Raw genomic sequence first — 13275 nt, 5'->3', positions numbered from 1 at the left:
AATCAGGGACAAGATAGGAGTCATGTGACAATTTCAGTTTCATCAGGCTTCCTTTACAATCCCACATGGAGGTTTTCCAGTCTGTGTTGCTATCTCTCCTGAAGCTACAGCAGAAAATCTAATTCTGAGGTTAGAAAGTAAAAAAAATAACACGATAATATTTTGTTTAGTACTTCTTCCGTTGTAGATAATGTTGTATGAGTTATATCAGGTCAAACTGTAGTTTCTCTAGTAAAGAATGGTGTATCAACCTTCTGCCAATTTCAAAGCACCATGCTAATACAGCTTGCTAAACAATGGGTGACAGTGAAGGGGTAGGTTGTAACATGTGTTTTGAAAGTGTTACAACCATCCCCTTACATACAACCAAGAACATTTTTGTGATTTTAACAATACTTCAGAATGCCTAGAACTTGGTTGAGAAAAACAGATATTGGAGTCGATGCTAGTCTTTTAAAAAGAGCAGCAGAGAAAGTTTGGAAAGGAAAGTCTGTTAGTGCAGTGGCAAAATCCCACGGAATCTGCTAGGTAACCTTGAACAGATATTGGCAGAAATATAAAGAACTGAAAGACCAGGGATTGAGGGACCTTCCTCGTGTAGGATACTACAGTCCTCACCAGGTCTTCGCCAGGGAGCAGGAGGAGTCTTTGTCATAAGCCAGAGAAGAAAATGAGAAGAAATTGCAGGGCCTGATTGGTTTGGCTTGTTTATGAAGCGGCACCCCAGACTTTCAGTGATTTTTATTTATTTATTTTTTTTGTTCTTGTCACCATTGTGACTGGTAAAGAATGCATTTCATTTGTTCATTCTCTGGAGTGGGGATAAACATACGTCTGTTAATTTGCTCTCTCACACACACACACACACACACATTAATGTTTACGTACAGACATGCACACACACAAAGGCACACATGCACAAAAACACACAATATGCTCATACACTCCCCATATTCACATTAAAATAAAACTGTTTTTAAAATTTTTTAAAGGATCGTATTACGTTTTTTTTTTTAATTTTAATTTTTTTTTATTTTTTTTTTTTTAAGTTTAGCTAGTCTGTTTGAGCATAAAAAAGATGTGCAAAGTCACAATGCTCAAAGTCCACTTCAAAGGGAAATTTTTTTTTACGAACAACTCGTTTGGACTACAACACATGTTTTCCAGAATTTGTGAAATCACAAATATCGACGAATGGGATGAGCCCTGGTTGAACTGCACTAGTGAAGGCAGTGAGTGTTATTATCACTATGTTGGAGACGCTATCTTTTCCAAGGCAGACGAACTTACAGTGATTAAAATCATCTGGGTTTAAATCGCGCTCCAACTGATTTGATTCTGACGCAATATTTACACTAAAGCTTGCAGGTGGCTTTGGTAAGGGGCATGACATTTCCCAATCAGGCGCAGAGTGGAGCCAATCACAACACACACTGGCCCAGCAAACCAATCACAGCACATTTCATATTTCAGAAGGCGGGCCCATTTGATACAGGAACTATTCGAGCCATTCATGCCAGACTGGGAAGAGAGGTGTTGTAATAATGTAAAATATGTGAAAAATAATGTGTTTTAGAACAACCTAGTATGAGACCCTGTTCTAGTACACCCCAAAAACAAAATCAAGACTTTGTAAAAGAGCGTAATAGGACTCCTTTAAAAAAAAACAAAAAACGAATCCCATACTTTTGAACAGCAGTGTATATTGCCATGTTGCTTTATAAGAGTTACTGCATGATTTGACATAGAGGACTTTAAAAAAGTACAAAAATATTGAGAAAAAAATCTACACACAAATAGCATGGTGCAAAAGTGCATTTGCTTTCAGTGAGCTTCTAATAATCACCTACAATATACAAATACTTTTTAAACGTCAAAGTCTAAGATTGTGCTTTAGAATGATTTTTCAATAAGCACCATGACTTAGGGACTGATAGCAACTTGCCCGGTCCAAATGTTGCATACAGAACAGTTGTACCCGTGGTCTGTAAGATTACAATAACATCAATACATAAAAAAATGCCTATTAACAGCTTTTCAAAGAACTGCACTCAGCCAGTCAAATGTCCAGGAGTGTTAGTAGTAGTGCACTCTTCCAATAGTGCCTGTCCCTGTTCCCAGGATGTCCGGCTGTCCATTTCTCCAGATTTCCCTGATGATCCTCTCCCTTTCCTCCAATCGCTGTGCCCGCTCCAGCTCCTCGGCTGAGGTGAACACGTTCCTGCTCAGTGTCCCATCCGGCGTGATGAGATGGTTGCTCATGGGGATCTCTGTGGTGCTGTGCCGGATGGAGGAGTCCAGGCCTCCTGCATCTTCCTCTTCCTCATCATCGCTGTCCTCGTCTTCCTCCTCCTCCTCACTAAAGTCTTTCAGCTGTTTTTTCTCTGGCATGGGGGGTGCTGTAGTGGTCCGAGGCTTGCAGGAAATCCTGATGACCAGGAGGCAGAGAGTGAGCACCAGGCCAAAACAGACGCCGATGACAAAGTAAAGGCCAAAACTCTCTGGATTGGCTGGATAGATAGATAGGGAAACAAGAGTAGTTTAGTCACTGGAACATATTCATATGAGTGTTATGTTCTTTTAACCTGAGTTGCATGTTAAACATGGAAAGGCACTGACCTTTAATGTGAGCATATGCAGCAATAGTGTTGCTCAAGAAATCCATTTCCTTCCTTTTCACATTCATCCTGGCTTTGTACTGTGTTTTCTAACCTACAGGATAAAAAAAAATGTAATACTTTTGTTAAAAGTGATTGGTGCTCGTTTTCAGCACATGCTTAGGTTTGAATGCTAAGTTGTTTTAGGGCATTGCTAATGTGTTCTGGGTGATTTCTGACTGTCCTAAAAACACTGCAAAATTTATATTTTTGAAATCAGTTTTTTTATATATTGTTTTTATTAATTTATTTTGCTGTATGAAGCTAGGAAATCAAATTTTTGTTATAGACTCATATTGTTTTATAGATCCTTACAGTTCTAATTTTAAAGCAAAAATTAGCTGTATATGTTAAGATTATAAAATAACAGTAAGTTTTCAAATAAAGAATGTACTTAAAATTCAAAATTATAAATTAAAAAAAAAAGTAAAAAATTAAATCAGCAATTTTTTATTGTAAAATTTTAAAGGTGAAATTAGATGTGCATATTTATATTATATTTAAAATAATGAGTAAGTTTTCAAATAAAGAATACATTCAGAATTTAAGAAAAAAATTCAGGTTAAACAAAAACAAGGACAAAGGTCATGCTTTTTATAGATTCTTTCAGGGTTTTTTATTTTTTTATCAAAACAGTTTTGTTTTTAAAGCCAACATTTTTAAAGGTGAAATTAGCTGTAAATATTTAGACTATAAAATTACAGGTACGTTTTTAAAAAAGAATATAAACTCTAAATTCTACATTTTAAAATAATAATATATATATTTTTAAAAACCACAGCAAATAAATGAATGAATGAATGAATGCAATAATTTCAGGCCAAACAAAAACTAGGATAAAGGCTTTTGTGTTCTAAAAGGGAAAAAAAACAGACTAGTCAAACTGAGCATTTTAAACAATCCCAAAGCTTTTCTTCTGAAATGTTCTGGCACTGTGAAGCACAGCATAGACACACTATATATAGTGTAACTATTCAGTAAAAACATCCTGAAGTCTACAACCCATCCCTGCGAGCTCCGGTTGTGAGGCTGAAAGGTCAGTATTGCCAAGAGCTAGTGGGGCCCGTTTCCCTCACAAATCTCCACCTAATGGTGTGTAGCCAGTAGTCAGATTCTTTTGTATCTGAATAAAGAACATGATAAAATACTCTTCACCAATGACATCCATTGAAATACATCTCCAGCCTTTTCCTTTCCTGCTTCGTTTGCATCCATGTTGTATTTCCTCTCTGACTCTTTTCCCTTCTAACTGTGAACTCCCAAGGAAGATTCATATTTACAAGGACCAACAAATACAGCCACACCCTCGCATACAGTATGAGGGCAAGAGTTTGAGGATATATTTATAATCCCAAACAAACGTATCCTCCCTATGACAGTATGACAGTTCTGTGCCTGGTTCTCATCTCAAGCCACAACGTGTTGCAGGCGCCACAGAAATCGTGGAGAACTGGGGTCATGTGCGCCTGCCGGATCTTACCACACTTCCTGTGTCCCCCACTCCTCGTTTTTATCCCATCCACTACAGTCAGAACTTCCTGCTGACTTTGGCTTTGCTCGCTCACTATTGTTTTCTGTCTGTGACATCATTGCTCTACACATAATGTTTAAGTATGCAAACTCAGTGATTTAAATGGGCTTAAATGACTACATAATTACACATTATCACAGCATTTACAATTTGGCCTTACAAAAACGACCTTTTAAAGGCACAGTTGACTTAAAAACAGACTTGTATGACTTTCTTAATTGGAATGCAAAAGAAGTTATTTTGAATGTTAACACTACGTACAATGAAAAGATATAGAATCCAGAGGCATTCAAGCACCATAAAAATGGTTAATATGATTCATTAGATATATTCCAAGTCTTCTGCCATCATATAATAGCTTTGGGTTTAAATGTTTCTTACTGAAAATCCTAATATCTTTGATGTACCTCTTTCAATATTCAATCAAAGAAAAAGTCAGTTCTAAAACATCAATAAAAAAGAGTGATCATTATGAAATTATAAACAGTTATTTTCTAGAATTTAAAAAGCATACCTTCCCCAAAAAAACTAAACAGAAGTAGCATATAAATAAATGCATTGAGATTTACCATATAAAGCAATCAGATCCTCTTCATGTTTTTTTTAGATGGATTAAGTTTCTCACTCTGGTTATAGCCTTGTGTCCTCAGAATATCTTGGGTCTTCGTCTACACAATGATAAAAGCAAACACACACACACAGAGAGAGAGAGAGAGAGAGAGAGAGAGAGAGAGAGAGAGATGCACACCCTTGTCAGACCACATCACATCTAAAATCCCTGAGGCATCTGCAGTGCAAACAAACGTAAGGCGCCAGATTGCACTGTGCACACAGGAAGTCAGCTTGAGATCTAACAGCCTAAAACAGATTCATATTTCTATAAAAATGAAATAAATCATATCCCAGATAGGAATCAACTACATGATGAAGGAGTCATTCTCGAACTCAGCAGGAGTGTGAATTAGAAAAATAAATCACAGCGTGAACTGGCTGAACAGAAGCATTATGAATAAATATTTCAATATTAACCTCTGTGTTCATTTTTGTCAGCTTTCTTCATATGTCACACAGTACTAGCCTAAATTATTTAGTTTGTGCCAGTTATAAAGCTATGCTTCCAGACATTTGGCCCGAGCTCTGAAATATTTCAAAGGCAGATGGTGTGAAAAAATTGCAGAACTTTCTTTCATAGTTGGTTTAGTAAAGCCCCTTTGCTTCGCAGTGCCAATCTGGATCTAGCTGACTCTTGGAGACTCGTAACATGTATACAACCCAGGAATGACCCAGATGAGAGACAGTATGAACATATTTCACTTGGAAGCTGGATCAAAATGCATGTTCTTGTTGGGTTCCTGTCTGAATTACTGCAGTGGCTGATACAGAAAGTCCATAACACAGATGCACTAATACAAAGAGTTACCCAAAAATATAAAAATAAAACCGAAATAGAAATATTAGAAGTTAGTAGAAATATTAACTTAATAAAGTAATAATCTCCAGAAAAAAAATGTTCATCTTAATAACTCTGTTTAACCTTTCACTCACAGCACAGTCAAGTCTAAGTGGAGTCTAATGGCAGCTTTGTGAGGAGTCTATGTAAACACCTATTAATCTGCCGTGTTGTTTTGTTTATGTTTTGTTTTTCCCCTGAGGAGGAAATTATTTGCAGGCCTTCTGCCCTTGTGCGATCCTGTCTCTCCAACATCAGCGGTTTTCTTTCTCTGACCTCATGTTCTGCTCCAAAGCAGATGTTGCATGTAAACTTGACAAAGCAAAGGGGAAAATACCAATGTATGTTCTGACATCTGGGGACATTATTAAGGCTTGGAGAACATATTTTATTAGTTTGAGCTAACTTTAGGCACATGGTCAACTTTTAAATGTTTAAATGTTTCTACCTGATCCGATTCTTAAAAATATCTCTTGTTGGTGCAACACAATGTGGTCAGGTTCCTAAAGTCTTACTATATAATATTTTAATTTGGATTGTTTTTTTTATATATATTTTATAGTAATGCATGTATTAATGTTAATATTAATTAATAATTAATATTAATATTATTTACATTTAAAATTACTGTTTTCTATTAATATATTTTAAAGTGTAATTTATTGCTGTGTTGGAAAAGCTGACTTTTCAGCAGCTATTACATTTTTTATGACATTTGTCAGTCTAGACACCATATTTAACACCATGTTTTTTTGTCCACTACAAATTCACTACAAAGTTTTACAAGAAACACAAAACTGAATAGACTTTTCTCTGCTTTGTAAAATTAAATATCGTACATTGCTTAGGTTGAAACTTGCTGTGCATTTTGGAAAAAGCACACAGATCCTCCATATATAATTTTGAGAGAGGAAAAAATGCTCTGGAATTCCGGATAAAGCAACCATTCATTAATTGCACCCCACTTAACAATTGATTTAATAAAGAAAAGATAAACGAATGCCAAAGCAAACACTTCCTATATCACAAAGCCTGGGAAAAGTCCAGAAATACTCATTCTAAATTGTTTGCTTAAAGGCAGAGGAAGTCCAGAGGCTGTCATGTCTGCTGATAATTCTTGTCTTTTCCACAATAAGAAGACCACAATAGCATTTCCTTCCCCTAGATCAGTCTCCATCTGACAGGAAAAATTGAGACCTAGTGCAAATACCTAAACAGGACCCCCTGATATGTCTCTCTGTTTTTCTCATTAAGTTGTCTGTCCAAATAAAGAGTGTAAGTGGATGATTTGTTGGGGGACAAAGTGACAAGCCAAAGATTCCTTTTTCTGCTATTTGTTAAAGCTTCAGTCTTGACCATCGAGGGACGTATCAATCAAAAACAACCTGACCAAACGACTCCCTCATTTTAAAGCACTAAAAAAAGTATCATCACAAAGCATGAACGGACTTTACTCCACGACTTTATAAGCTATAATTGAATTCACCAATAACAAAAGAAAAACATAACCCGAGCAGCCAGCGCAGTCTTCTCGTTCATATGACACACCACCAGCCAAAACAAGCAACTGGATATTTTTGATACTAGAAATGTTCTTTGAGCCACTGGAATTTCCTGGCACAGTGGTTGAACCACTTGTGGTCTTCTTGGCAAAGGGCTCGGTGACTGATACAGAACTTTAAATCTAAATATAATCGGGTTTCTTTGTCTCACTAAACTATTCCCAAACTGTGGACAGACTGGAGGAGGTAATCTCAATATACAAACGACTCTTAATGACTATTTTATTCTGTCAGCCTCAGTACAAAACAACTTTATCATGACTAGACTAGTGTCTGTTCTCTTAAAATGTCCTTTTAAGATGAAAAGTTCACTTCAAAAATGCAGAAAGAAAATGTTTTCCTCTTATCCCTTAAACAGCTATGTTGGAAAAAAGGAGTGAAAGGGGGTAAAATGTGTCCCTGAAAGCACATTTGAAACTTTGAAACATTGCTTTTATCATCATTTTTGCGTTTGGCAGAATGCTACAGTCCTAACATCCTCATAATCTTGAGTTTTTCCATAAACAAGCGTCCAAGAGCGTTGTAAAAGTGCTGACTGTGGAATCTCTCAGCCAACACCAAGCCCCTTGGGTCTCATTTTCTCCCATCAGGCAGACTTACCTGAACACCAACCATGTCCAGAACTGTCTCAACAAATCAAAGTTGGAAGCGTAATGTAACTTCCAAAACCTCAGAGGTGAGGGTAACTGTCCAACTACTGTAGTGAACTTGGGCACGTTTCTACTGGCTGTGTTGCCTGTAAAACTGCTCAGGAGGGTTGCATGGTAAAAGCATTTGCTATCTGAATTATCTTGAGCTCCTTTACAGGCCTGGACCTCACCGTGACATTTCCAAAACAGTGTAGGGCGCCTTTCTTTCTTGTTTCTCTTGACAGAGAAGCTAGCAGATTAAGCCGTGTAACTCATTTGGAGTGTATTTCCTGCCAGTAGCTCTTACTGAGGGGGATATTTCATTTGGATCCAAGTCAGACATGTGGTTGCCATCAGATTCTTGACCCCTGCACCAAACGTGGAGTTGACCCTAAAGACGTATGGCAGCCAAGAAAGACTATACTAAATGAACACCACACAATCTCCATATATATATATATATATATATATATATATATATATATATATATATATATATATATATATATACATATATATGAAGCTGGTCACCTCATGGGATCTTACAAGTTGAGATCACATGACCAACCATACACTATTATAACTAATTTAAATAAACAATTAAATGAATTGTATTATTGTAGTGGGTCCCCCTCATGTGGACAGATGTGTTCTGAGATCACATGTCCAGCTGCATAAAAAAATTGTGAAGTTTTCTTTTTATTAATTGTATTAATTTATAAATATTAATGGTTTTTAAACAAATGGACTGAAAAGTTACGTAATAATGAAGATTAAGTAAACTAATGTTTAATAATAAAGTCAGCTTAATGCTAATATTTATTTAGCAATTTTATGTCATGGCAGTGCATTACAACACAGACAAACTGTATACATACTTCAAAGTTCTTCGCCATCATCAACAAAATCCTGTACGTACATTCAGTGGATACTGTCAGTATATAAATTGGGATGTAATTCAAACCTTCAATAATGCTACAAAAATTAAAAGCCTTTATTATGTAGGGTGTTTGGTACAATTCAGTGAACTTAAGGCCCGGACACACCAAGCCGACTTCAAAGAACTAGTGGCAATGAAAGCTGTTGGTGTTGTCACCTCGCATCGGACCAAAAAGTTGCACTCTAACACACCGCAGACTACAACCAACTGCAAACTAGTACTGGCGTTCAACACATGCGTGAGAGGAACAAGCTGTTCATATCAGCAGCTATTAATAGTATATATTCGCCGTTCAAAAGGAAATGCAAACAAACAAACAAAGCAGCGCTTGCTTACAATTTTGAATATCAGTGACATTAATAACTAATCATTTTAAGCGGCTCATGTTGTTGTGAAAACTTCTCCACGAAATGGACAACAGAGAGAATAAAAGGTACGCCTTCTTTCTTTGCGTGAACATTTGGGCAGTGTAATCTTCCCACATAGTAACGTAGTGATGCCGGGGGGGGGGATGGTCTTAAAGAATATCTCTTTGGATTTGAGACTTTAGTCTTTGCAACTTTACAGATCTTCTTTATGCATCAAGAGCTTGTAAGACTCCAAAGAGAAAGGACAAATTTTAATCGCATCATATGACCAATTTAAACAGCATTCTGTCTGTACCGCCTTCGTTCATATACTTGATTTCATCACTTTTGCTTTAATTCTCGGGCACTGACATGTTTGCTAAACTGAACATCCAATCAGACCTTTCAATCTCGCCAGTGGCCACAACGTCGGTCTAACGATGGCTAACGGTCGATTGTCTTGGTGTGTCACAGGCTTTAATATAACAGAGGATGTATTTGCCAGCCTGAGGTGCCAGTGGGGGGTTGTGTGGCTGAAGGCTGTGCTCCTGGGTGTTAATGTGGACCAGATGTCTGTCTCAGTGGAGCCAAAGAGCCTCAATAGTTTTCTTTGCAAATGCAGAGTAGAAAAACACTTCTTTTAATAATGTGTGTTTCATGTACCCTGATCTTTGGCTCCAATCCACCTCTAGGGTCAATAGGGCCAAAACACTATATTTGGGAATGGATGAGAATGCAACACAGTCCTTTCCCATAACTAAACCCCCAAAATAAAAGCAATTAATACTTGTTTTAGTTTTAAAACCCTAAGGAGACCAATTATGAAAATGAGATTGAGAGTTATTTGGATTTAATTAATCACGTGCATCTGCAGTCTTGTTCCTGCTTGTTTGAGTTCCTAAAAAGCACAGAATGTTTGTGGGTGATGGGACAAATAACCCTCAGGTGATCCCAGCTCTAAAGCTCCACAAATAGCACAATGATCTCATCTGCAGATCGATCTGAGCCTGGAGGCCTTTGCAGATCCCAAGAAACATGTTGGATCCATTATGTAGACCCTCTGATTACTGTACAACACAAAACATGTGGTCCATCTTTCCCATGGATGGGTGGGCATTGTTAACCCCATGCTGGCCACAGAGCTTTATTAAAGCATAAACATAGCAAATATAAATAGGTTTGCAAGAGCAAACAGATCAGAGAAAGCTGTGATTGGCTAAGGAATTTAGGAGTAACCAATCACTGATCAAGATTCTGATACCTTTCTTATTTCTTTTAATATTGTTTGCATTGTTTGTAAATTTGTATTGAAAAGCCGAATTTTCAGCAGCCATTTATGTACTTGCTTTATATGTACAAAAGAACAGTGAAAAGAACAGCATACAAAGAATGAATAATGTTAAAATTAAACACACCCGTGTTCAATCTCATTCCTAGGGATTTACTAATTCCCTTTAACTTTAATATATCTCCAAACTAGACTGACACTCTCAATGCATTTGTAAATCAAGCCAATGGCATTAAATGAGCAAACGCATACCACTCAGATGAGATTTTGTGCTATATTATCTAGGGTTTGCTGTATGGTTGGATTTAGGGATTTGTTCTCTCAATCAAAATCCACAAGGTCATAAAAACAGAGATGGGGAGAGAAAGAATGTGGAGGAGGTGTTTAAAAGCACAAACTGACAAAGTCATTAAACTTTTCAAATCTTCAGAGCAAAAGGAGTGTCAGTGTTAATATTCCTCTGAATCAAACAAATTTAGATAAGGCATAGCTAAGCCCTTCCCTTCATCAAAGCAGTCATTTGAGAGTTGATACATTTGAGAGCCAATGAGAGTGTGCAGAATTAAACACATATATCAAAAAGTAGTCATTAACACAACCTCCGAGACAAATTCAGAGAGTAAAGTGCACACCAGTGTCACTTGATGCCACTGATACTTGTGACCAAATGTAATTGACAACAAATCTCAACACATCTAATGGTGCCATATTTAATTTAAGAGTGGAAGGGAATATCATAAGTGAATATAATAATAATAAATGTGGTAAGTGATACATTTTGGTCTAACACAAATCTATTGTATTACTTTCGAGTTGCTCATTGCACAAAACTTAAGAAGATTTTTCAGTGCAATATTATATGTATATTTAATATTAACATAATATCAAAAGTAATGGGATGATTATTTGGTCATCACTATATTTTGTGAGTATGTGGGTTGCAGTCATTTTTCATCACAAAAATGTGGATACAGCAATTTTTACAAATGCATTTAGATTAGAGACTGACCCTTTGACCTTCCCTAAATCGACAGACTGTATTATCTACCAGCACTAAAGAAGATAAGGTGACTCACAGATCAACAGTAGAGAGTGTTTGTGGAAGAAAGCAGATGCTCAGAGCAGGGTTGAACGGTTCTGAACACAAGTCAGCCATCTCTAAACAAAAAGCAGCTGCGAGTTTTGCACATCTCTCCATCGGGATATAAATCAAAACTAACACTGCATGCCAAAATGAACAAAGGCTTTAACAATCAGCTGCTCAAAGGTGCGAGACATTGAATAGATTTGCATGTCAAAGGTAAATTGAAATGGTTTATTTTTAATAACTAAAAAGGTGTGGCAGGCAAACACAGGGGCTTTTAAATACTCACTTGGCTGTTGCACAGGAAATCCTTTTTAGTTGACAAAACACATCAGCCATGCATGAAGCCCTCACCTCTGCTGCCTGGTCATGTTATACATTACTATTGACCTTCCCGCAGATAAGCACACTATCAGCCTGGGTGTTTATTTTAATAAATATAAAACATAAACCAATTTACAGCTGCAGCTCTGGCCCTAACACAACTCAATTACATTAGGGATTCTTCTGTCCAGAACTTGGATCAGACTCATATAGGAAAACATTTATGCACACACACATGCTTCATGCAGTGCAAAATGATCTAAAATAACTTCCATCTGCACAGATCTCTGATTGGTGGATTCATAAACTTACAGGACATGATTCATGAGCATATGAGTCAATTCAGAGATGACAAATTACACTTAGTATCAGATTCATGTAAAAAAAAAAAGATTTTAGTTAAATAAGATTTTAGTATAAATCAAAAATAGAATATACACACACATAAACACACACATAAACACACACACACATACATACATATACATATACATATATATATATATATATATATATATATATATATATATATATATATATATATATATATATATATATATATACAAAATATATGCAAAATTTCAAAGCATAAAGAATTATTAATTTTATGTAAAAGTGGAATTGCTTAATTAAGTTATTAGGATGTAATATTCTTTATGTATATTTTTTTCTTTATTTCTCCTTTTTTGTCTTACAAATTGAGATTTATGCTAAAAGAAGAACATTGATAATATAAAAATAAACTTTATTCGAGACTCTCAAGAAAATACATCTTGTTTTAAGATGTTTATATATCTTTACTGAAAAGCATCACAGAACCATTCCTTATAAATCTTATCAAAGTGCAACAGGTTTACTAAAGTTATATTAAGTAATAGCTTTCACTAAATATGGCATGCTGAAAGATCAGAAACTTACCTCATAGAAATCTCAGATTTGTTCTCCTACAGCATCACACACTTCTTCAGACTTCTTGGAAAGTTTAGTCCAGAACTGATGGCATCAATACGTTGCAGGCCAAACTGAGAAGAGTCTTCACAGTCCTGTCCAATGACTGCTCAGCTGCGTATTCGACTCAGCTTGAGTTTGTATTACAAGCAGCCGCGTGTTCACTCCCTTTCAGCCGTTCGCTACAAGCAGCAGGAAAAGCTGTCACAGAGTCCTCACACACAGAAGGGAGAAAGACATGGAAAGAGAACGAGAGAGCTAGAGGGAGGAAAAGGGGGAAAAGTGGTACAGCCTTAAATGGGCAGGGTTTGGGACAGAAAAAAGGGAGGGAGAAGAGGTCTTTCCCTTGTTGTTAAGGAAACAGCCATGAAAAGCCAACTCCAGACCAATTAACTAAGATTTTCCACACTGAATAAAACATGGAAGAAGAGAAGAATGAAAGAGCCTTTGAGAGAATCTCTGACTGAACAGGGAGTGTGTGCCTCAGTTTGGGGAAGCAGCTCTGAAACTGTAGC

The 13275-nt window shown here is 36.5% G+C and overlaps 1 protein-coding gene across 2 annotated transcripts; it reads right to left on the bottom strand.

Annotated features, from left to right (window-relative positions):
• Positions 1–1683: 1683 nt before the first annotated feature.
• On the bottom strand, positions 1684–13023 carry LOC113115995 (protein eva-1 homolog B-like). Of its 2 annotated transcripts, XM_026283784.1 has the most exons (4): positions 12731–13022; positions 4758–4856; positions 2620–2712; positions 1684–2510 (listed from the first exon to the last, which is right to left on the bottom strand). In XM_026283784.1, the coding sequence occupies exons 3-4, from the start codon at positions 2684–2686 to the stop codon at positions 2077–2079; spliced, it is 501 nt and encodes a 166-aa protein (XP_026139569.1). In that variant the 5' UTR covers positions 2687–2712; positions 4758–4856; positions 12731–13022; the 3' UTR covers positions 1684–2076. The 2 variants fall into 2 exon arrangements, with proteins under 2 accessions (XP_026139569.1, XP_026139570.1); XM_026283785.1 differs by lacking the exon at positions 4758–4856 and having other exon boundaries at positions 12731–13023.
• Positions 13024–13275: the final 252 nt, after the last annotated feature.

This window comes from Carassius auratus, chromosome 16 (genome assembly GCF_003368295.1).
Source record: "Carassius auratus strain Wakin chromosome 16, ASM336829v1, whole genome shotgun sequence".
Classification (NCBI taxonomy): Eukaryota; Metazoa; Chordata; class Actinopteri; order Cypriniformes; family Cyprinidae; genus Carassius; species Carassius auratus.
Note: the sequence above shows the minus strand (reverse complement) of the source record. Positions and strands in the feature narration are given on the sequence as shown.

What these genes read in the sequence shown, in the direction of transcription:
- LOC113115995 (XM_026283785.1), bottom strand. Translation starts at nt 2,686, where the DNA reads ATGAATGTGAAAAGGAAGGAAATGGATTTCTTGAGCAACACTATTGCT. An exon ending in TGCATATGCTCACATTAAAG is followed by an intron (nt 2,511 to 2,619) that starts GTCAGTGCCTTT and finishes CTATCTATCCAG; the next exon opens with CCAATCCAGAGAGTTTTGGC.